Source organism: Salmo salar, chromosome 14 (genome assembly GCF_965601325.2).
Source record: "Salmo salar chromosome 14, fSalSal1, whole genome shotgun sequence".
Taxonomy (NCBI): domain Eukaryota; kingdom Metazoa; phylum Chordata; class Actinopteri; order Salmoniformes; family Salmonidae; genus Salmo; species Salmo salar.
This window is the reverse complement of record NC_138304.1, coordinates 34,623,094-34,647,854: the sequence shown is the minus strand read 5'-3', so window position 1 is coordinate 34,647,854 and position 24,761 is coordinate 34,623,094. Positions and strand designations below refer to the sequence as shown.

General features: G+C 43.2%; 1 protein-coding gene across 1 annotated transcript in view; it reads left to right on the top strand.

Moving 5' to 3' along the window:
• The first annotated feature begins 21,763 nt into the window (after nt 1–21,763).
• Nucleotides 21,764–24,761, top strand: part of LOC106569329 (parathyroid hormone/parathyroid hormone-related peptide receptor) — a 70,386-nt gene continuing 67,388 nt past the window's right edge. Inside the window, exon 1 of the mRNA XM_014140569.3 lies at nt 21,764–22,954. Coding sequence (XP_013996044.1) covers nt 22,868–22,954 — 87 coding nt within the window. The 5' untranslated portion in view covers nt 21,764–22,867. The remainder of the gene's footprint in view (nt 22,955–24,761) is intronic.

Sequence of the window (24,761 nt, the reverse complement as noted above, 5' to 3'; positions counted from 1 at the left end):
TTGCATTCGAGTCTGACTCCAGTCACAAATTTAATGACTTGATACTCAACTTGATAGAAATAAAATAACTTGAGACTTGACTTCGGGAATCTACTTGAACTTGACTTGAGACTGATGACTTGAAATGATCTGGCCGGGTTTTGTATCCCGAGTGGACAGTCATACCCTCTGCCCGAGACGATACCGGGGAGCTGGGGTCCGGTGCCAGTCCACCTATTGTCGATACCTGGAGGTGGTCTTGAGAAGGTCCGGCGATAGCGGCATACAAACTTCTGGGCAGAGAGTATGACAACCTCTTCCTCTTGCTCCGGGAAGAGCAGGGGCTGATATCCGAGGGAACGCTCAAAAGAAGAGAGACCAGTGGCAGAGCAGGGGAGGGTGTTGTGGACATACTCAACCCACACGAGATGCTGGCTCCAGGTAGTGGGGTTGGTGGAGACAAGGCAGCGAAGAGTTGTCTCCAGGTCCTGATTGGCTCGCTCCGACTGGCCTTTAGACTGGGGATGGAACCCAGAGGACAGGCTGGCCGACGACCCAATGAGCATGCAGAACGCCTTCCAGAATCGGGACAAGAACTGAGAACCCTGGTCAGAGACCATGTCCACCGGGAGTCTATGGATCCGGAAAACATGCTGCAACATGAGCTGAGCCATCTCTTTGGCAGAGGGTAGCTTGGGGAGAGGAATGAAATGGGCGGCCTTGGAAAACCGGTCCACTACTGTAAGGCAACGGTGTTGCCATCAGACGGGGGAAGACCAGTGATGAAGTCCAGGGTTATGTGTGACCAGGGATGGTGAGGGACAGGAAGTGGTTGAAGGAGACCAGCCTGAGCTTGCCGAGGAGTTTTATTCTGCGCACAGATCGTGCAGGTGGCAACGAACGCAGAGATGTCAAAGGCCATGGTCCGACGGGAGCCCAGGTGGCAGGCAAGCCTGGAGGGGTGGACAGCGTGGACAGAGTCAGGAACAAACATCCGGTTATCTGCTCCCCCCCGTCTGGGAATGCTGCGCCTCACAGACCTGATTCTCTATTCCCCAGCTGAGTGCCGCCGTCAAACACGAGATGGAAAGGATGGTCTCGGGTTCTGAGGGTGTAGCTGCGGGTCTATAGAGGCGTGAAAGCGTGACATTCTTGGATCCCGGGCAGTAGGAGAGGGAGAAGTTAAACCGTGTGAAAAGCAGGGCCCACCTAGCTTGCCTGAAATTGAGACCCTTGACAGTGTGGAGATATTCAAGATTCTTGTGATCCATCCACACAATGAAAGGATGTACCGCCCCCTCCAGCCAGTGCCTCCACTTCTCCAATGCCATTTTCACCACGAGAAGCTCACGATTCCCCACATTGTAATTCCTCTCTGTGGCGTTAAGACGATGGGAGAAGAAGGCGCAGGGATGCAGCTTGAGGTCCAGGGCAGAACGCTTAGACAGGACAGCCCCCCCCCCCCCTCCAACATCCGAAGTGTTGGCCTCCTTCACAAACTGACGGGACGGGTCAGGATGAACTAATATGGAAGCTGTGGTGAAGTGGAGCTTGAGGTCCCGGAACGCTCGGTCAGCAGCTGGGGACCACGTGAACGGAACCTCGGGAGAGGTGAGTGCAGACAGGGGGGAAGCCAGGGTGCTGTAAAAATGAGCATATCCCAGGAAGCATTGCAGCTGCACACTGGAAGTAGGTTGGGGCCAATCCACCACCACTCTCACCTTTCCGGGATCCATCTGTACATTCCCAGCAGCGATGATGTAACCAAGGAAGGGGATAGTGGAGTGATGGAATTCGCATTTTTCCTCTTCCACAAAAAGCTGGTTCTCCAGGAGCCGCTGGAGGAACTGTCAGACTTGGAGCACGTGTTCTTGGGCTGAGCGAGAGAAAATTAGGATATCGTCAAGGTAGACGAAGACAAACCTGTTTAACATGTTGCAGAGAACGTCATTAACCTCTCTTGGGTAGGGGGCAGTATTTTCACGTCCGGATGAAAAGCGCGCCTAAAGTAAACTGCCTGTTACTCAGGCCCAGAAGCTAGGATATGCATATAAACACTCTAAAGTTTCTAAAACTGTTAAAATAATGTCTGTGAGTATAACAGAACTGATATGGCAGGCGAAGTCCCGAGGACAAACCATCTCCAAAAAATAACATTTACATTTACATTTTAGTAATTTAGCAGACGCTCTTATCCAGAGCGACTTACATTAGTGAATACATACATTTCATACATTTTTTCCGCGTACTGGTCCCCCGTGGGAATCGAACCCACAACCCTGGCGTTGCAAACACCATGCTCTACCAATTCAGCCTACCACTATTTTCAATAGCTGTCACTTTTATAATAAGGTGAAGTCCTCCCAGATTGCAGTTCCTAGGGCTTCCACTAGATGTCAATAGTCTTTAAAAAGAGTTTCAAGCTGTTTTTTTTTTAAATGAGCCAGAAATGGTCGTTTTTCTAGGTGGCTCCCATTTTGGCTGTAGTGTTTCCAAGCACGTGAATGAGAGCGTGTTCTTTGGTATTTTCCTCCGGTAAAGACAATAACGATTCTCCGTCTTCAATTTTATTGTTTATTTACGTATTAGGGTACCTAAGGTTTGATTATAAACATTGTTTGACTTGTTTGGAAAAGTTTATTAGTAACATTTGGGATTCATTTTGTATGCATTTTGATGGAGGGAAACTGGGTGGATTGTTGACTGAAGCGTGCCAGCTAAACTGAGTTTTTATGGATATAAAGAAGGACATTATCGAACAAAATGACCATTTGTGATGTAACTGGGACCTTTTGGAGTGCCAACAGAAGATCATCAAAGGTAAGGCATTTATTATATCGCTATTTCTGACTTTCGTGTCGCACCTGCCTGGTTGAAATATATTTTTCATGGTTTTGTATGCGGGGCGCTGTCCTCAGATAATCGCATGGTGTGCTTTCGCCGTAAAGCCTTTTTGAAATCTGACACAGCGGCTGGATTAACAAGAGGTTCAGCTTTATTTTGATGTATTGCACTTGTGATTTTATGAAAGTTAAATATTTATAATTCTGTAGTTTTAATTTTGCGCTCTGAAATTTCACCGGATGTTGGCCAGGTGGGACGCTACTGTCCCACCTGCCCATAAGAAGTTAACCTGGGCCTGGAACACAGCTGGAGCGTTGGTTCGACCAAATGGCATGACCAGATATTCGTAGTGACTGCTGGCCATGTTGAAGGCAGTCTTCCACTCGTCCCCTTCCCGTATCTGCACCAGGTGGTAGGCGTTCCGCAGGTACAACTTGGAGAAAATGGTGGCCCCTGGAGCGGCTCGATGGCCGAGGCGATGAGTGGTAGCGGGTAGCAGTTCTTAGCCATGATGTAGTTGAGGCCCCGGTAGTCGAAGCATGGGCACAGGGTTTTGTCCTTCTTCTCCACAAAGAATGAAACTGCGCCGATAGGGAAGGCAGAAGGACGGATACACCATGCAGCCAGGGAGTCCGCGATGTACTGTAGGTCTCCATAGCCTCGGTCTCCGGACTCGACAGTGAATACAGTTCTCCCTGGGGTGGTGTGTTGCCCAGGAGAAGGTCGATCCCGCAGTCATAGGGTCGGTGAAGAGGAAGCGAAGTGGCCCGGGCCTTACTAAAAATTTCACAGAGATCCTGGTACTCTGCGGGAATGGCGGTGAGGTCCGGGGCAACTTCCAAGACCACAGGTAGATGTCTCGGGGCAGGCTGCGCCAACTTCAGGCAATGGGCATGGCAGAATGGGCTCCAGCTCATGATGGCATCAGCAGTCCAGTCAATGAGGGGATTGTGTCGCTGGAGCTAAGAGAATCCCAATACCATGGGATCCTGAGGAGACTTAATAAGCATGAGTTGGATAGCCTCTCTGTGATTCCCTGACACTCGTAGGTTGATGGCAGTGGTATTGTGAGGGACCCAGCCTATAGAGGTCCCATCCAGTGCCCTAACGTCCATGGGAATGGAGAGGGGCTGAGTGGGGATGCCCAGTTCAGATGCCAGGGTGGCGTCCCTAAAACTCTCCTCGGCCCCAGAGTTGATGAGTATCCGAAGAGATTTCGACTGGTTCCCCCACAGCAGGATGGCATGGAGAGGGAGAGAGAAAGTTCTCCGAATGGCCCACCAGAGTACTCGCCCCTACCGGTGAGCCTGGTCTTTAAGTGGACATGAGGACACGAAATGACCAGTAGTCCCGCAATACAGGCAACTCTTTGTGTTAAGCCTGCTTAAACGTTCAGCTGGAGACAACCTAGCTCTGCCTAGTTACATAGGCTCGTGAAGAGGCGAATCAGCAGACTTCGCAAACTCTCGGGGGAACTCAGGAAGTCTCAGATTTTCTCGGAAACGGAGATGTCGGGGTCTTCCGAGGTGGAATCAGACCTCCTCTCCTTCCTACGTTCCCATAGCCGCCCATCGATCCGGATGGTCTAGGCGATGAGCGAGTTGAGATCTGTCGGTAGTTCCTGGGCTGCTAGCTTGTTGTTAACTTCCTCCGATAATCTGTGCAGGATGAGGTAAACTATCTTCGAGAGGTTCGAGGGGAAGGAGGAGGACTGCAGCTCGAAGATTAGGGGACACTGAGCAATAAACGCCCCTGACAGGTTCCCGACTCTCCAGCGAAGTGTTCCGGAGAAGGTAAGCGGGGTTCTCGGGAAGCCAGGGTGGCTGGGAGAGATGCGCTGCTGACAGCCAGGTTACTGAGGAGCTGGGAGCTTACCGTCTTAGTAGGCTGCCTAACAGAGAACCCGCAGAATTTCTCCAGCAATGTATCCAACGCGGAGTCATGGCGTTCGGCCAAGGTCTGGAAACCTTCCATAAGACCACGAAACAACTCCTTCTGCCTTCCAATGGTGGCTCTTTGTGAAGAGACGGCGTTGCAGAGCTGGTCCAAGTCTGCTGGGTCATTCATGGCCAGGTCGTACTATCAGACCTCAGGATAAGACCCAGATGCAGACAGTTCGAAATAACAAATGTTTATTTACGAAACAGGGGGCAGGCAAATGACAGGTCAAGGGCAGGCAAAGGTCAGTAATCCAGGGCAGAGTCCGAAAGGGACAGAACGGCAGGCAGGCTCAGGGCAGGCAGGGATCAGTAATCCAGGGCAGTGTCAAGAGGTACAGAACGGCAAGCAGGCTCAGGGTCAGGGCAGGCAGAATGGTCAAAAACCGGGAGAACTAGAAAACAAGAACAATCAAGAAACAGGAGTACAGGAAAAAATGCTAGCAGTCTTGACGAGACAAGACGAACTGGCAACAGACAAACAGAGAACACAGGTATAAATGCACCGGGGATAATGGGGAAGATGGGCGACACCTGGAAGGGGGTGGAGACAAGCACAAAGACAGGAGAAAGAGATCAGGGTGTGACAGTACAACTCCACATGCAATCCATGTATCCATTTAGACCAGTGGTACTCATTGTGCGGCCCTTAATTTGCGGCTAGCGGTGATTTTCCTATTTTCCATTCATAATACATAACAATGATACAATTTCAATTCAATGTGTTAAATGCAGGCCTGAATCACTTCATTTAATATATCTAATGTTCCCTGGACGGCAAATTGATGGCAGTATATCGCAGCTGTTGTACATAAAGGCTGAAATAGAATATTTGCCAAAGTAGAAAGCAACTGTTCAGCTACAGCGACCGACACATATCAGTTTGCTACTAGCTAATTTTGCAGTCTGGTAGACATGGTTGGATTTATTGTAAAAAATAAACGTAAATCTATTGACAATGAAAATGAGGGGGAAGAGCTGGAGAACAATGTGACAACTACGAACGAACAACCACAGAGGAACCAGGAAAATCAGGAAGATTGGGGCAGGGAAATGCAGCTAGCTAACGTAGCTAATGTGACTAACGTGGCTCCGCTGGCTAAGAGAAGGATACGGTCGATTCAAGAAGAGAAATTAACAGACAAGTATTTTTTTGTACTGCATAATGGGACTAGCTCACTTTGTCTTATTTGCCAGAAGGCAGTCAATTGTTTTAAATGAGCAAATAAAGAGCAACATTTCCAGTCACACCATGCCCACTTGAAAAACATATACACCACAAAGCAACCTCAGAAACAACAAAATAGTGCAACTCAAAGGACAGCTCAAAGGACAACAACATATGATGGACAGATCTAGCACTGTTGCAGAGAAAACGACAGAGGCAACATATGAGATTGCTTGGAAACTCACAAGAAACAAGAAGACCTTCACAGGCGCAGAGATTGTCAAATAATGTTTTTTTGGCCTCAGCCGAAATATTGCATGCTGATTTCACAAACAAGGAAGCTATTTTAAAGCAAATCAAGGGACTGCAACTCTCAGACTCGACCATAACAAGACGCATAGAAGACATCGGCGAGGACATCGGTAAGCAACTGATTACTGACATATCTGTGGCACCCTGTTTTAGTATTGCGCTTGATGAAAGCACTTATCCTCTACAGGATTGCTGGGTCCGGTTGAGCTAATGTAGGCTAATGCGAATAGCATGAGGTTGTAAGTAACAAGAACATTTCCCAGGATATAGAAATATCTAATATTGGCAGAAAGCTTAAATTCTTGTTATTCTAACTGCACTGTCCAATTTACAGTAGCTATTACACTGAAATAATACCATGCTATTGTTTGAGGAGAGTGCACAGTTATGGACTTGAAAAGTTATTAATAATCCAATTAGGCACATAAAAAAAAAAATAATACAATTTTATTGGTCACATACTCATGGTTAGCAGATGTTAATGCGAGTGTAGCGAAATGCTTGTGCTTCTAGTTCCGACAGTGCAGTAATATCTAACAAGTAATCGAACAAATTCACAACGACTACCTTATACACACAAATGTAAAGGGATGAATAAGAATATGTACATATAAATATATGGATGAGCGATGGCCGTGCGGCATAGGCAAGATGCAGTAGATGGTATAGAATACACTATATACATATGAGATGAGTAATGTAGGATATGTAGACATTATTAAATGCCGTTATTTAGAGTGACTAGTGATACCTTTATTAGATCCATTTATTAAATGTATTAATAAGTGACATTGCCCAATTATGTGTTTCGCTCCGCTTCACTCAAAACGAGTCGTTCAGAGAGGAACTTTTATGTCTACTGCCTCTTCAGGGATAAACACCAGGAGAGGATATTCTGAAAGCCCTTGTTACATTTTTTGCTGATAATAATATTGACTGGTCAAATCTGGCATCTGTGTGCACTGACGGCGCCCCAAAAGTGCAAGGGAAGGAGAAGGGACTCAACAATGAACATTGTGAAACAAAAACAGAGAAACAGACTGACCTGGATTGACTCACAAGGATAGCAACAACAGACTATAAATCTATAATTAATTCAGTCAAGGAGCAGAAGGGACATTTTCGCTCATCCAACTACTGAGATAACCCTTAATATGGGTCTTATACATGTGATGTAACCTATTTGGTGTGTGTATGTATATATTTGTGATGTGCTGTACATCAAATCAATTGCATGTGCTCTATTGCTATGAATTTGCTTTCAATTGATAATTGATAATATTGGAAGAAAAAGTACAACAAATTAAAGATCTGTGCGGCCTTCTGAATGATTGTCTCAACTCAAAGTGTCCCCCTTACAAAAAATATTAACACTGATTTAGACCTACACCATAATAATATGAAACATTTAAATCAACACTAGGCCTGCTGCTGCTCAATTACACTCGCTCCCAAATGCAAGCCCCGCTCTCCTTGTGCGCTCTTTAATTAGGCTAACTTTGACTTGCCCCAAGTCCACAACCTTTCTATAAATGTGAATCTTGTAAATGCTACCCTACCCTTATTGCTAGCAAGTGCCCCAGTTATCTATGTAATTCTAGTGAAGTTATTTTCCTTCAATTTGAAAATGCATTTCAGGTGCTTACCTTGTCTGTCTTGTTTCTGTTCCCGGCCTCTTGTTGGTACACTCTTTCCACGCCACTTCGATACAAAGTGATTTTGGTAGCAGGTTAGCAGAGCATTTTTGCTAACCCTAACCTTTTCCTAACCTTATCCTCAGTCTCCTAACCTGCTACGTTAATTCTCCTAACCTGCTGTGTAAGTTATCCTAACATGCTGCAAAAAAGTCACTGGTATTGAAGTGGCATGAAAACAGTGCTTCCCGTCGCCTCTTGGAGCTCTGCTCATGTAGCACCATTTCTCACACGTGTTCTGTCATTTTCTAATGTATTAATTTGTTTAATGAGATCTCTCATATTGAAAATGTATACCGGTTGGATGGAGAAGAGCCTGTAAATGTTATGTGATGCTATGATTAAGTCTGCTTCTATACGTTTGTATAGCCTTCAGCTTAAATGATATAATTGGCCAGTTATAATTGGCACCACTGCTTGGTGAGGCAATGGTTTTGCCCAGGTTGTAGCCTATGCAGAGTCGCCAGAAAACACTACCATCCGGTTTTCAACCTAACTAACGTTTCCCCTGAAAAGCTGAAGTGGGAACTCTGCTCAGGAGTCTTTCTACCACTGCTACGTTATATTACCCAGCTAGTGGCACAAGGTGGGCCCTATTTCTACCTGGCTTTACCAGTGTTCTGTGCTCTGATGGGGAGCGTATACGTGTTTGTAGGCTGTACATTTGTCTGACATTATATCGTTTCCTAGACCAGGAAATATCCTGGATTGAGTTCAGTTTGATTTCTTTGGGGCCGTTTGTTTTTTCATAGTTTCTTTGATTTTTAAAGTCCTTTTTGACCTATTTTGCCGACATTATTATATATCCTAACCACTGCGCCATCACTATCCTTATTTTGTGAAAGAAACCCCAATTTTAGCACATTTTTGCATCCTTTTCCTCCTGCCTGCTGCATCATGTCCTTTAGCCAATATCAAATCTAACGACTATCATCATTAGCTAATTAATTTAATTGGTTTGTGATAGCTGTTGATAGACGTATGATGCTCCTGTTTAGCTGTTTCATTTTCGACCAACCTTTACTTGGTTGAAAAGACCGGTGTCTTTTAACCTCCCATGGCTAGTTGCAGGTAGAACGTTGGAATTGAGAAAATGCTCCATTATGAAACTTAATATATTTTTGCTCCATGAAGTAATTAAACTATGTATCCTCCCCCATCTTGTTGTTCGGCGCTTCCTCTTTCACCTGGCAGTCACCAGGAGTGTGTGTGTGTGTGTGTTTGTGTGTGTGTGCATGCCTGCATGTGTGTGCATATTTAGGTGTTGCCTGAGAGACTAACCTTTAACACATCTGTCTCGATGTCTGTTGGGCAGGATATGGTAAATGACCTGATGTCTCATTACTGAATACCAATTAAATATTCACTCTCTAGTAGACAGCTTGCTGGTTCCGTAAGCAATAAGCATTATGCCTCCAAATGAAATTAACAGAAAAAAATACAATTAAATAATTTCAGTTGAGGCTGAGATGCCACTTGCATATTGTAGGGTAATGTGGGCTAACCAGCCCCCCCTGTAATTCTCACCAAAAAAAATACTTTATGTCACACATTTCTTTCCCAACACTTTCTCTGGCTGCCACTCAGTAGCGATGGTGCCGTTTAAGATGAGGGAGCATGATATTTCTATTATAGCATATTGGCTGACTGTAATTCATATTCCGTTCACCCAGCTCAATGTAAAATCAATAGGTTTTGGCTACTTCACCATAGTCAATATTTTCCCTATAACCATCATGAGGTTGCTACAATGAATCTAAGGGAGAGCCAGATAAAGGGGAGGTAATGAGTGAGGTAATGGAGTCCAGGTGTGCCTCATGATGATGCACAGGTGCGCATAATCATGATTGATGCCAGGTGTGCGTAATGTTGGTTGCCAGGACCGGTGTTTAGTAAACCGGCGACGTTAAACGCCGGAGGGGTGGAGCAGGAGTAGACGTGACAGATCCTTTGATTGGGTCGACAACATGTCAATTTATATTGCAAGAGCTCTGATAGGTTTAGAGGATGTCCTCCGGAAGTTGTCAGAATTACTGTGTAAGTCTATGGAAGGGGTTGAGAACCATGAGGCTCCTAGGTTTTGCATTGAAGTCAATGTACCCAGAGGAGGATGGAAACTAGCTGTCTTCTGGCTATGCCATGGTGCTACTCCAGAGAGTGCTGTTGGGGCTACTGTAGATCATCATTGTAAAACAGTGTTTAAATACATTATTTGGTGAAGTGAATATATTTAGTATAGTTTTACATAAAAATGATAACTTTTTTTGTGGTTTCACTATTATAACTTCTGCTGAAATTCAATGAGGAGGATGGTCCTCCCCTTCCTCCTCTGAGAAACCTACACAGCGACCACTACTCTTGCTTAACTAAAAAGGTTATCTGTCTCATCTACATTTTTTTACTCAATCTAAAAAAAACAATTCCGAGGTAAGTTGATCTAATATTTCGTCATTTACAAAAAGTTGTATATATATAATCTAAGTTAGATCTATAAACACTTTACATTAACCATTAGGGGCGCTCAAAGATACTTTGGAAAAACAACCTTTTTCTAAAACCAACATTTCATTAAATAACAAAAAAAGTGTAATCTGAGGCCACTTATTTCCCTTCATAGTTTGTTTGCTTCCATCATCCACATGCCTAATTTTGACCAAACTTTGCTTTTTCGTGTCAGCAATTGGATGTTGTTCTTAGGGGGGCTAGTTACCCCACATTAACATATTAATGCTTCTCCCTAGCCATATTAATACTGCTAGATATACAGTATTTGGATATAGTCAAGTTTAGTTATAGTGAAAGGATCATTGGCTACAGTTCTCCTCAATAAGCCTGTGAGGAAAATGTTTGTTGGGTGAAAATCAATTATTGATATGTTAAAAACAACAGAATTGGCTGCCAGAATCAATTTGTGAAGTAATCAGTTTGTTTGAAACACGTATTGTTTTTTCCAGCTTGGGAGAAGATTGTGAGATTCCTTATCCGGCTTGGATCTTATTTCCTGTTTCTCAGTTTCCCATTGGGAGATCTGAGTGGTGAGCTGTCAAGGTAATAAGAATTGCTGTCATATTAGATTGAGATGGGGGAGAGCGGCAGTAAACTATTGTTCTGTTGCGTTCAGAGAGAGTGTTTCCCCACCTTGTTTGTTGTCCTGGAACAATAATTCAACCATAATTAGAGAGATAAGCCAAAGCCAAAGTATTATACTGTAATTAAGTGTTTATTACCATCGATTACCTCATATTTATTTCGCAGAGTTAGAGTGGATGAGGGATGCAAGCAAACTGGAGGACCATGAGCTTTTACTATAACTTCTACATAATGTATATTGAACAACGATATAAACAAAGATATAAATGCAAAATGTAAAGGGTTGGTCCCATGTTTCATGAAAATGTTGATCCCAGAAATGTCCCATACGCACAAAAAGCTTATTTCTCTCAAATGTTGTGCACAAATTGGTTTACATTGCTGTTAGTGAGCATTGCTCTTTTGCCTGACAGGTATATCAAGAAGCTGATTTAACAGCATGATGATTACACAGGTGCACCTTATGCTGGGGACAATAAAAGGACACTTTAAAATGTGCAGTTTTATGTGCAGAGTGATGCCACAGATGTTTCAAGTTGCATGCAATTGGCATGCTGAATGCAGGAATGTCCACCAGAGCTGTTGCCAGAGAATGTAATCTTATTTTCTCTACCATAAGCTGCCTCCAACATAGTTTTAGAGAATTTAGAGAACCACGCCAGCCCAGGACCTCCACATCCGGCTTCTTCACCTGCGGGATCGTCTGAGACCAGCCACCCGGACAGCTGATGAAACTGAGGAGTATTTCTGTATGTAATAAAGCCCTTTTGTGGGGAAAAACTCATTCAGATTGGCTGGGCATGTCTCCCCAGGCAGGGGCGCAGCCATGGGTGGGCCTGGGAGTGCATAGGCCCACTCACTTGGGAGCCAGGCCCACCCATGGCTGAGCCTAATATATTTTTTTCAATTGACTGATTTCCTTATATGAACTGTAACTCAATAAAATTGTAGAAATTGTTGCATGTTGCGTTTATATTTTTGTTCAGTATATATTTTTTGGGAAACATGTACGTCATCTACATGTTGTAGATTTTATAGTAAGCATTATGCTTTAGTTTGTGAAAATCAAGCCTGAGGGTTGGATCAGAAGGTAATGTTTAGAAGGTAAAAAAACAATAGTTGAGGTCGTATTTTGAAGAAACTAAAGAATCAAGTGAAAATGTCGGAATGCAACATTTTAAAATCACTTCATTGTGATTACATCCTTCTCCACAAGACAACAAAAGTGATCAATTTATCAAACATATCTATATTCTTGATATATATATTCTTATATAATATATATATATATTCTTGATATATATATATATAAATATATATATATATATATATATAGACTCTTCGATGATGAGAAGTTAAAGTGAAAAGGCTACGAGTCTGTCTGTCAAGCTAATAAACTGTGCCTTGTGTCACATTGTGCAGCTAGGGGCATTAACCTGGGTCCCACTCTCTCTCTCTTTCTCTCTGAGTTTCCACATCATTGATAATTTCTCCTTCACTTCAGGCATATCATAAGGCATAGCCTGCATAGGAGTGAATGTTGTGCTCTCACCAAGCAGATGACATCTATACAACTGATTAAGCAAAGCAAGATGCTCAGGAGGAGATGCACCATGCTATTTCTTATTCTATCTACAATGCCCATTCTACCCAACTGTGTGCCCAGATTGAGTCTGTATTTTACACTGTCTTTCGGGGCCGCTGACTCATGACTGTCATCACTAAGGTGTCCCAACAAAAAAGTTATTGTAACTTTTACTAACAATATTGCAAAAAAAATGGCAACACATTTGGTATAATCTAGATTAGGTTTAAGGGTGCTTCCCAGCCACCATAAATTTGTCAAAGATACAGCCAACTCAATGATTTTGGTTGAGAGTTGGTATAAGATACATCTGAATGTAATGGGTTGTGTTTGGACATTGCAGTCCAACAGAGAACTTTTGACCCGATGTATCCAGACTAGCTAGGTCCATCAACTAATTGAGTTCAATCAATGGGATGTGCCCTTGTCTAAATTCTTTCCACTCGCAACCACATCCCTAAAACCCAACCACATATTGGTATTTCATGACTTTGGGTTTAAATTTGTCCAGAGGCCTTACAAACCAAAAAAAGAGAAACATACATGAAATAAAAACTATATTTTTGTCTATGAAAACAACAACTTGTTGGAGACCAATTCAGGGGAGTGCTGAAATACATGTAGTGTTTAGCTGGAACCTTGTTCTCCAGTCTTCCCTTTGTGTTGCACAGCAAATGAGAAATTACAGTCTGGCTTGCTAGATTACATCTGCTGCTTTTAATCACTAAATGTTGATGTAACAATGCTGTTCTTGGGGTCATCTGGTATTGAAGCATCAAATTCTAGTGACAAGTTGAGTTCATTAGATAGTTGTGCTTTTTGAACTCCTCTTGACCTATTCAATACTTTCCTGTAGTCAAATGACCTGTGTGTGTGTTGGGGGGGGGGGGGGGTGTTGCTTGTACATGATTGAACCATTTTACAAGTGCTTTAAACATGCTAAAAACAAATGATTGCATTGCTTAAATATGAAGTCCATAGAATGTTCTACTTTGAAATGCAAGAATTGCCATCTCGCTCTGCACTATTTTGCATAATAGTAGCCTTATTTCATTTATATGCTTATATTATTATCATATTAATTGTTATCATTATCTGTTATGCACAAAGTTCTTACTGTAGCACACATGTATATGTTATTTAAAATATCTTGAGTTCTTTCTGCTCGTATCAGTATGTGATAATAATGCATACTTTATCATGCATATTTGTTCCTTCTATCTGTCCAATGTTGAGCTATATAAACTGTCAGTTAGAATGACATCAACTACAATAATTCACTTCATTTTCCTTTATATTTTCTTTGTAGAGTACATAGTCTATTATACAGTTCAAGTATTTCACAACAGTATTGTGATTCAACTGGGAGAGACTATCAATGGAGGCTGATGAGGGAGGACAGCTCATAATAATGGCTAGAACAGAGTCAATGGTGTGGTATCAACCATATGGAAACAACCTCTTTTATGTGTTTGATACCGTTCCCTTGACTCCATTCCAGACATTATTATGAGCTGCCCTCCCCTCAGCAGCCTCCACTGCTCTGTAGAGCAATTTGCCCTATGTATACACAATACATACACAAGGCCAGTATTTCTCAGATGTCACCAGCTAAAAACAACCTGCTGTTCCAATGTCCTAGTCTGTAACCAAAGTATGGCTCTTTATCATCCAAATTAGCCTGCATGCCACCCTGTTTCATCCAGCCAGTGGGACACCAACAACGGTAAGGTTAGAGGGAGTACGGCATAGCACACAAAACATAAGCATCTCATTATTGAGTATGTTGCGATTTAATGTTTAATTATCTGCTTAGTCATGCATATAAATGACAATATAAATGAATGTTTAACTTCTGCAGGAGGGCTGCAAGCTAGATAAAATGTAAAACATAAGACTACATATTGTAGAGACTGTATAAAATGCGATATCTCATAAGCATAGCGTATGCACATAGGAGTGGCGTGATACTCTTAGATGCAAAATCTATGCTGTGTGACAATCTCTCTCAGTGTGATATGCGGTTGAGCATTTCTGTGGCACAGAAGCATAATTCTCTCCCATGTATAATGGATATGGATTAGATGGCGCCTTAATCCAAATCAATCTACTCACCACACATGTCACCTTGTCGCTGTGTGTGTGGTAGGCAACATGTAAGCTACTATAAATAGACACTTTGATGACTAATTTCCAGACTCTTTACTTTTAGTACTATATTTATCATTTTCTTATAAAGTGATAGGTATTTGTCTATCTGTTCTAATGAGTAAGCAGTAAGATGAATGGTTGTGTCAGTACATGCAGTAGGGCGATTTATCTACTGAACTTGACCAATTTGTCTTCTTGAGTGCGTTACCTTTAAGGCTTCTGTACACATTGGTGGTTGATAGTCTTGTTTATTCATGGTTTTGAAAGAAAAAAAAAAACACAGTAGGCACATTTTTTGAATTTGTCACCTGAATGTGTTGACATTCTAACAGTGCAACAGTACTGCAATAGATACAAATGTTCCTCTAACGAAACCAATCAATGAACCAATACTGTCCGACATTGCGCTTATTGGCGTCATTAAGTCTACGTGCTGACTCACAAATCTATACAGAATCTATATAAACGATATGGTTGTTCCTCATGTAGAAATATGCCATGGTTTTACAAACACCAGGTCGTTATTGTAGAAAAGAATGTGTTTTCAATTACTTACCTGCTTAAATGAAGGCAATAAACACCATGTAGTATACGTAGAACAGCCATATACACTGAGTATACAAAACATTAAGAACACCTGCTCTTTCCATGACAGACTGGCCAGGTAAATCCAGGTGAAAGCTATGATCCCGTATTGATGTCACTTGTTAAATCCACTTCAATCAGAGCAGATGAAGGGGAGAAGACAGGTTAAAGAAGGATTTGTAAGCCTTGAGACAATTGAGACATGAATTGTGTATGTGTGCCATTCAGAGGGTGAATGGGCAAGACAAAAGATTTAAGTGGCTTTGAACGGGATATGGTAGTAGGTGCCAGGCGCACCGGTTTGTGTCAAGAACTACAACGCTGCTGTGGTTTTCACGCTCAACAGTTTCCCACGTGTATCAAGAATGATCCACCACCCAAAGGACATCCAGCCAACTTGACACAACTGTGGGAAGCATTGGAGTAATTTGTTATAGATTTTACCTTTATTTTACCAGGTAAGTTGACTGAAAACACATTCTCATGTACAGCAATAACCTGGGGAATAGTTACATGAGGATTAATGAACCAATTGGAAGCTGGGGATGATTAGGTGGCCATAATGGTATGAGGGACAAATTGGTAATTTAGCCAGGGCACGTGGGTTAACAACCCTACTCTTACAATAAGTGCCATGGGATATTTAGTTACCACAGAGAGTCAACCGTTTAATGTCCCATCCTAAAGACAACACTGTACACTGGGCAATGTCCCCAATCACTGCCCTGGGGCATTGGGATATTCTTTTAGACCAGAGGAAAAAGTTCCTCCAACTGGCCCTCCAGCACCACTTCCAGCAACATCTGGTCTCCCATCCAGGGACCGACCAGGACCAACTCTGTTCAGCTCCAGAGGAAAGCCAGCAGTGGGATGCAGGGTGGTATGCTGCTGTCTGAACATTGGTCAACATGGGCCAGCATCCCTGTGGAATGCTTTCGACACCTTATAGATTCCATGCCCCGATGAATTGAGGCTCAATATTACAATCACAGTACATTGAGGTGTTTGGTACACTCAGTTTAGAATACCTAGAATAGCCATATACAGTGCCTTCGGAAAGTAGTCAGACTCCTTGACTTTTTCAAAATGTTATTAAGTTACAGCCTTATTCTAAAATGGATTAAATAGTTTTTTCCCTCATCAATCTACACACAATACCCCATAATGACAAAGCAAAAACAGGATTTTAGCAAAAATATTACATTTACATGAGTATTCAGACCCTTTACTCAGTGCTTTGTTGAATCACCATTGGCAGAAATTTCAGCCTTGAGTCTTCTTGGGTATGACGCTACAAGCTTGGCACACATGTATTTGGGGAGTTTCTCCCATTCTTCTCTGCAGATCCTCTCAAGCTCTGTCAGGTTGGATGGGGAGCGTCGCTGCACAGCTATTTTCAGGTGTCTCCAGAGAAGTTTGATCGGGTTCAAGTCCAGGCTCTGGCTGGGCCACTCAAGGACATTCAGAGAGGACATTCCGAAACCACTACTGCGTTTTCTTGGCTGTGTGCTTAGGGTCGTTGTCCTGTTGGAAGGAGAACCTTCGCTGCAGTTTGAGGTCCTGAGCACTCTGGAGCAGGTTTTCATCAAGGATCTCTCTGTACTTTGCTCCATTCATCTTTGCCTCAATCCGGACTAGTCTCCCAGTCCCTGCTGCTGAAAAACACCCCCACAGCATGATGCTGCCACCACCATGCTTCCTCCACCTTGCTTCCTCCAGACGTGACACTTGGCATTCAGGCCAAAGAGTTCAATCTTGGTTTCATCAGACCAGATAATCTTGTTTCTCATGGTCTAAGAGTACTTAAGTGCCTTTTGGCAAACTCCAAGCGGGCTGTCATGTGCTTCCGTCTGGCCACTCTACCATAAAGGCCTGATTGGTGGAGTGCTGCAGAGATGGTTGTCCCTCTGGAAGGTTCTCCCATCTCCACAGAGGAACTCTAGAGCTCTGTCAGAGTGACCATTGGGTTATTGGTCACCTCCCTGACCAAGGCCCTTCTCCCCCGATTGCTCATTGGTGTTTCCAAACTTCTTCCATTTAAGAATGATGGAGGCCACTGTGTTCTTGGGGACCTTCAATGCTGCATAATTTTTTTTACCCATCCCCAGATCTGGGCCTCGTCACAATCCTGCTCTACGGACAATTCCTTCAACCTCATGGCTTGGTTTTTGCTCTGACATGCACTGTCAACTGTGGTACCTTACATATACAGATGTGTGCCTTTCCAAATCATGTCCAATCAATTGAATTGACCACAGGTGGACTCCAATCAAGTTGTAGAAACATCGCAAAGATGATCAACGGAAATAGGATGCACCTAAGCTCAATTTGAGTCTCATAGCAAAGGGTCTTAACACTTATTTAGGTTTTTAATTTGTAATCAATTTAGAAAAATGTATAAAAACCTGTTTTCGCTGTGTCATTATGGGGTATTGTGTGTAGATTGCTGAGGATCTTTATTCATTTAATCCATTTTAGAATGGATTAAGATAACAAAATGAGGAATAAGTCAAGGGGTCTGAACACTTTCCGAAGGCACTGTATGTTCTTGCAATTTGTAGTGTATTAAATTTCAGATTTACATACGAGTAGTAGTTTCTTAAACGGTAGGACTCATGAGTTTTTACTCACCAATGTAACAACACATTGTGGTGAAAGACATAGTAACTTAGTTATAGTCACGATTTGGTTTCCTATAAGTAAAAACACAGTTATGTTTTTGGGTATTACATATTTATTAACTTATTTCCAGATATCTTCTAAACTACCCACAATACACAATTTCTGAACATCATATGGAGGATTTCCTCTGTGCTAACGTGTTCGTATGCTAGCTCGGTAGCGAGCTCAAGCTGGCTAACATGAGACACTAGCCATGCTAGCATATATTTACATTCCAGACCAAGTGTTGACGGTGGTGAGCTACAATCTACCAATCACAGGAAATGGAATCTATCTATTTGGGATTTCCCTGACTCTTCATTGGCCGGTGAAACACCCGCCTCCTCATGGTACCTAACTCAGCCTTCACTCTTTTAAAAGTTTTACCGTTGGATGGGCCCAGCCATCAAGTCTCTGCTCTCTCTTTGCTTGTCACGACTTCCGCCGAAGTCGGTCCCTCTCCTTGTTCGGGCGGTGTTAATGACTTCATGCACCAGCTACACCCACCTTCTGACAGAATCACGCACCCAACCATATGGAGTCAGCAGGAGCAGACACCCCCATATTAGGGGTCGAGGAACGTGTCAAGCAGCATGCGGCCATGCTACAACATCTCGGCACCGCCATGGATCGCGTCCTGCAGACTATGGATCGCTGGGAGAGAAGAAGAATTCCTCCAGCGCCTGCACCAGCACTACCAAGGGCATCACTACTCACCCCTCCTTCACCTGGTCCCAGTGGGATTCGGCTCGCTCTTCCGAGGGAGTATGATGGGATGGCTGCGGGATGTCAGGGGTTCCTACTCCAGCTGGAGCTGGAGCTCTACCTGGCAACCGTCCACCCGGCTCCTTCGGGCCATGAGAGTGTGTCCGCCCTCGTCTCCTGTCCCTCAGGGAAAGCCCTGGAGGGTGTAGTGGTGTATATTGATGACATCCTGATATACTCCGCTACATGCGCCGAGCATGTGCCCCTGGTGCGAAGGGTGCTTGGTTGACTGTTGGAGCATGACCTGTACGTCAAGGATGAGAAATGTATGTTCTTCCAACAGTCCATCTCCTTCCTAGGGTACCGCTTTTCCACTTCAGGGGTGGAGATGGAGAGTGACCGCATTTCAGCCGTGCGTAATTGGCCGACTCCCACCACGGTAAAGGAAGTGCAGCGGTTTCTAGGGTTTGCCAACTTTATCCGGGGCTTTGGTCAGGTAGCGGCTTCCATTACCTCACTGCTGAAGGGGGGACCGGTGCGTTTGCAGTGGTCGGCTGAGGCGGACAGGGCTTTTGGTCAGCTGAGAGCTCTGTTTACCTTGGCTCCCATGCTGGCTCATCCGGATCCCTCTTTGGCGTTCATAGTGGAGGTGGACGCGTCCGAAGCTGGGATAGGAGCTTTGCTCTTTCAGCGCTCGGGTACACCACCAAAGCTCTGCCCCTGTGCCTTCTTTTCGAAGAAGCTCAGCCCGGCGGAGCAAAACTATGACGTGGGGGACCGGGAGCTGTTGGCTGTCGTCAAGGCCTTGAAGGTGTGGAGACATTGGCTTGAGGGGGCTAAACACCCTTTTCTCATCTGGACTGACCACCGCAATCTGGAGTACATCCAGGCGGCGAGGAGACTGAACCCTCGCCAGGCAAGGTGGGCCATGTTTTTCACCCTGTCCCGGATGTATGACACAGAGGAGCGGCCCATGAATCACACCCCCATACTCCCGGCCTCTTGCCTGGTGGCACCGGTAGTGTGGTAGCTGGATGTCGAGCGGGCGTTACGTACAGAGCCCACTCCCCTCCAATGTCCAGCTGGGTGTCTGTACGTTCACGACCGTTTGATCTATTAGGCCCACACGTCACCCTCCTCTGGTCATCCGGGCATCGGTCGGACAGTGCGCTGTCTTAGTGGGAAGTATTGGTGGTCCACTTTGGCTAAGGACGTGAGGGTTTATGTTTCCTCCTGCTCGGTGTGCGCCCAGTGCAAGGCCCCTAGGCACTTGCCCAGAGGGAAGTTACAACCCTTACCCGTTCCACAACGGCCGTGGTTGCACCTGTCGGCAGACTTCCTAACGGATCTTCTTCCCTCACAGGGTAACACCACAATCCTGGTCGTTGTGGATAGTTTTTTTCTAAGTCCTGCCATCTCCTCCCTTTGCCCGGTCTCCCGCGGCCCTACAGACTGCGGAGGCCCTGTTTACACATGTCTTCCGGCACTACGGGGTGCCTGAGGACATAGTATCTGATCGAGGTCCCCAGTTCACGTCAAGGGTCTGGAAGGCGTTCATGGAACGTCTGAGGGTCTCGGTCAGCCTTACCTCGGTTTTTCACCCCGAGAGTAACGGAGGAGAGAGTGAACCAGGATGTGGGTAGGTTTCTGCGGTCTTATTGCCAGGACCGGCAGGGGGAGTGGGCGGCGTTCCTGCCCTGGGCAGAGATGGCCCAGAACTCGCTCCGCCACTCCTCCACTAACCTCTCCCTCTTCCAGTGCGTACTGGGGTACCAGCCGGTTCTGGCGCCTTGGCATCAGAGCCAGATCGAGGCTCCTTGGGCTCTAGGTTGCCGACCATAACCGTGGTGGTTGGCTAGGCTAGTTAGGCTAATAGCTAGTTTGATAAATAGCTAATGTTCGCTGGCTGGCTAGCTTCCTGGCTAAGATAATTGCATTTAGCTAACATTATTTGATAACTGGTTAGATGGCATTATTAATTTCCAAAACTTTGGTTTACTTTATTGTAGCTGTAAACTAGGTGTTGATAGCAACTGGCTGACTCATGTAGTGCTAACATGACGTTAGCAGGCTGGTAAGGCTAACGTTAGAATGCTAATTGGTTAGCATCCTTGCATGTTGATTTGTAACAGTAAATGTAGAAAGTACTGTATTTTATTGTAATTTGGTTGAAAATTAAATTGAAACTAGTAGTCATGAGTGCAAACAATTTGGCTTAATTTGAAGTTATACATTGGAAGTTATTTCTGTTGGAATTTACTTTATAGGGAATAGGCTGGCTTGTCAGTTCCTCCATATTACAGATTTTTTTTTTTTACTAAATGACTTCGGCATTCTTCGGAATTCTGAACAGTTTTATGTAATAACTCAAAAAACTGAGGTGTAACTTCACATTGGGATTTTTGATGTGTATACTAATGCAAATCAAGATGTTACATGTGGTTAAATTTATGCTACCTACCCTTTAGCTTTAGTGTAGCTTAAAACTTCTTCCATTATGAAGTAATTGGTAGCTCAACACTGCTGAAGATACAATAGTTGGCAATTTGAAAGATTGTAAATTGTAAATTCATGAAGGGTCACTTGAATTTGGAAATGTATGTAATAATACAGTAACAATAACAATAGGTATGTCTTTTTTTTATTTATCATTCAGTCACAAAATGTGTTCACAAGTCTGGCGATAACAATTATATTATGACAAAGTGGACATATCATGTTAGAGGATATGCACAGTATGGCTAGGCTACTAGTGGAAGAATAACAGTGTAGACTAAATTTGCCTGGAACATTTTACATCTCCCATTCATTATCTGTTGATAGAAAATACAATAAAATATGCAAAATGTTAGCGTAGTTTGCTATAATAAACTGGCAACACTCAGAAATATGTTGAATGTGGAGATTGTGTGGAAAGGGGTGAGAAAATACTGTATGTCATTTAAGAGACGTGGTTCAATCTAACGCAAGAGAGCGCGGACCAATGAGAACCTTTCACGCGCTTCTCTAATACCTGCCTCTTTCATCCGCCTTCATACTCTCACAACTGGTGTCGAGCAACTGCCGTTCACATCTGGCGCCGCGTTGAATATTAGGGATAACTCTTTAACTTTCTGATTTATTTTGAAAGTAGGCTGCCTTTTTAGATTTAGGTTGTTCTGAAAAAGCTGAAATGCATCAGAGTTTGGTTTGTCACAAATAGCGTAAGTGTGATCTTTATAGCCTGGTTTGCGATTTCCTTGGACTCTACACCACCATGCGTAAACAGAGCATGGTTCTGTTTGTAGATTTGATACATCCACATAGAATTAATATAAGTATGAAGTTACACTTTTTATAGTTCGATACAATGTCTAGAATAGTTGGTCATTCGTATGCAGGGTCCATCATCTATTCAGTTTAGAAATTAATGTCTGGTGGGACAGCCTACACGATAAAATGTTTCGTCATTGCACGAATCTTATTAGAAAAAGTTGCTAATTCTATGACTAACATGACGCTTTGCCTTGAGATGCACTTTTCATGTTAACACGGCTTCCCGAGAAAAGATGATGTAATTCAATTGTCTATAGTTCTTCACTGTGATAGACGACATGATGAACCATGCGTTTGTGCGGTATATGTAAATTATCTTAGGTCATATAATAAGTGACATTTTCATATGATTTTGTCAACTTAACAATTAACATTTGGACGGGGTTCTTGGGAAGGAAATTTGGGATATGGCATAAAGGCGCACAGCTCCATACTGAAGTGTTTAAGTTAGTCTGAAGGGAAATTTAAAAGACCTAAAAATACAGCGCTGGTTTCTTCTCCACAAAGAATCATTTGAACTTCCCACCGCAGAACGAGAGCGACATAAATAGTTCTGACATGTGGATGTAATTTCAGAAGAAGTAAAAAAAAACACAAAAAAACAGACATGCAGATAAATAAAGTGAGTGGGCTCAGTTTGAACGTATTACATGTTTAAAAAGAGGGAGGGAAAGCGTAGAGATTATAGTTATGATTTTACAAGCCACTATCAAGACCATAATTAGGACAGATAGAGTGAAAGATGACTTGCGATTTTGAACACAGTTTAAAGTAAATTAAGTCATTAAAACTGAAGCATCAACTCAACCTTGCTTTCTGAAACGACTATTGGAGGTTCGGCATGGTTGTCTCAGGGATGGGCCCCACTCTAGTGTTCCACAGTGTGGGCTTTCTTTTCTTCAGCTTGGTCCTCAGTCACGTCTGTCTGGTAAGTTATTCATTTCATTATAGAACATGTTCTGCATGTCATTCTTGTATTTTACCTCATGTGTAGGCAGCTAATCTTACAGCCTATTCAGTTGTAATAGGTTGAAGCTAGGCTATATATTTTTTTATAATTGTGACCTTCGTTGAACATCCCAGCCTATTGAAGCTGGAATTATGTTGACAGATGATCCACGATATGAATAAACTGTCTAGAAAAATGTTTCTTCATAATGGAACAAATTAAACAGACACATTCCTTAACATCTCTTCCCATAGCACTGGTAGAGCAAGGATGTTTTGTTAGACATTGTACCTACAAAGTTATATTCTGACCTATTCCACTGCCCTGCTCAGAGCATACTGTGGATACATATACTTTTAGGTTCTAGATACCACCTTTTTTTATCTAAGAGTGTACCCACCCACTCAGTGTATTGCATTCACTCAGGTACATAATGCTATGCAGTGCAATTTTCATGAATTAATGCTATTAAAGTACCTCATAAAATGTAGGCATTTACTTAATTATATGGGAAATTGTTTTACTACAGTAGACTATAATGTGTGTCATTTCAATTATGCATGAATCCTACTGAAGCCCCATCACACTGAGAGATAGAGTGCATGTGTTAAATCACTTTGCCAAGCCTAATCAATAGTAATGTTGACATCTCTGTTCAACTATGTTGGATACAGTAACTGCATGTACATCATCAGGGGAGAGAGAGAGAGTCTAAATACAAATGTAGGGTTTTACCATTCTTTCTATCCGGCATGGGTATTATATTAATGAAAACATGTATTCACATGTAATTTCAGTGTGGTGTTTTCCAAAGGAGAATGCTAGTGTACATGCACCACATGGGGGCAAATACTCATTAACATTTGATGTCTGTGTAACGTCATGCTCATGTAGGTTTTCTCATGTTGATAGGTGATGTTAACTTATTAGTAAAGCCACAAGGTTGAGGATGCTATTTTCAAAAGTCAGTATAACAGTAGCTCTACTCTGTAGACTACACAGTGGCTTTGCCGACAGCAGTACAGGCAACTGCAAGTAGCACTGCTGGTCCTGGTTGTGCTGTGTTTTTTGGCTGAGTGTGTTGAGCGTTCAACAGGCAGTTTGCTGGGGCTGTGAGGTACAGTGCCTTTCCCTGGTGATGTGGTACATCACTGTGCCGCAACACTGCTGCATCATTGGTTTAGATGGCAGGGGAAAACAATTCTAACATAGCTAACTGCATTTATAGCTGATTCAACATTTGGTCGTTAAAGGCTGTGTCTGTAAATTTTGTTTACCCTTTCAGTTTTGATGTTTTGTTTGTGTTATTTTTCTCTAAAAAGTTATATTTAAGAGTTGTGTTTTTTATAGTATATGTCCAATGATGGTATCCAGGTAACTGCCAAAATGATGGAAAGACTTGAGTAAGTGAGGGATACACAGTATATTGAAAGCAGGTGCTTCCACACAGGTGTGGTTCTTCAGTTAATTAAGCAATCATGCTTAGGGTCATGTATAAAAATGCTGGGCAGGCCATTATTTTGGCTACCATAGGATGACAATGTCCCCATCTGCAGGGCATGAGTGGTCACTGAATGGTTTGATGAGCATGAAAACGATGTAAACCATATGCCATGGCCGTCTCAGTTACCAGATCTCAACCCAATTGAACTCTTATGGGAGATTCTGGAGCGGCACCTGAGGCAGCGTTTTCCACCAACATGAACAAAATACCAAATTATGGAATTTCTCTTGGAAACATCCCTCCAATAGAGTTCCAGACACTTGTAGAATCTATGCCAAGGTC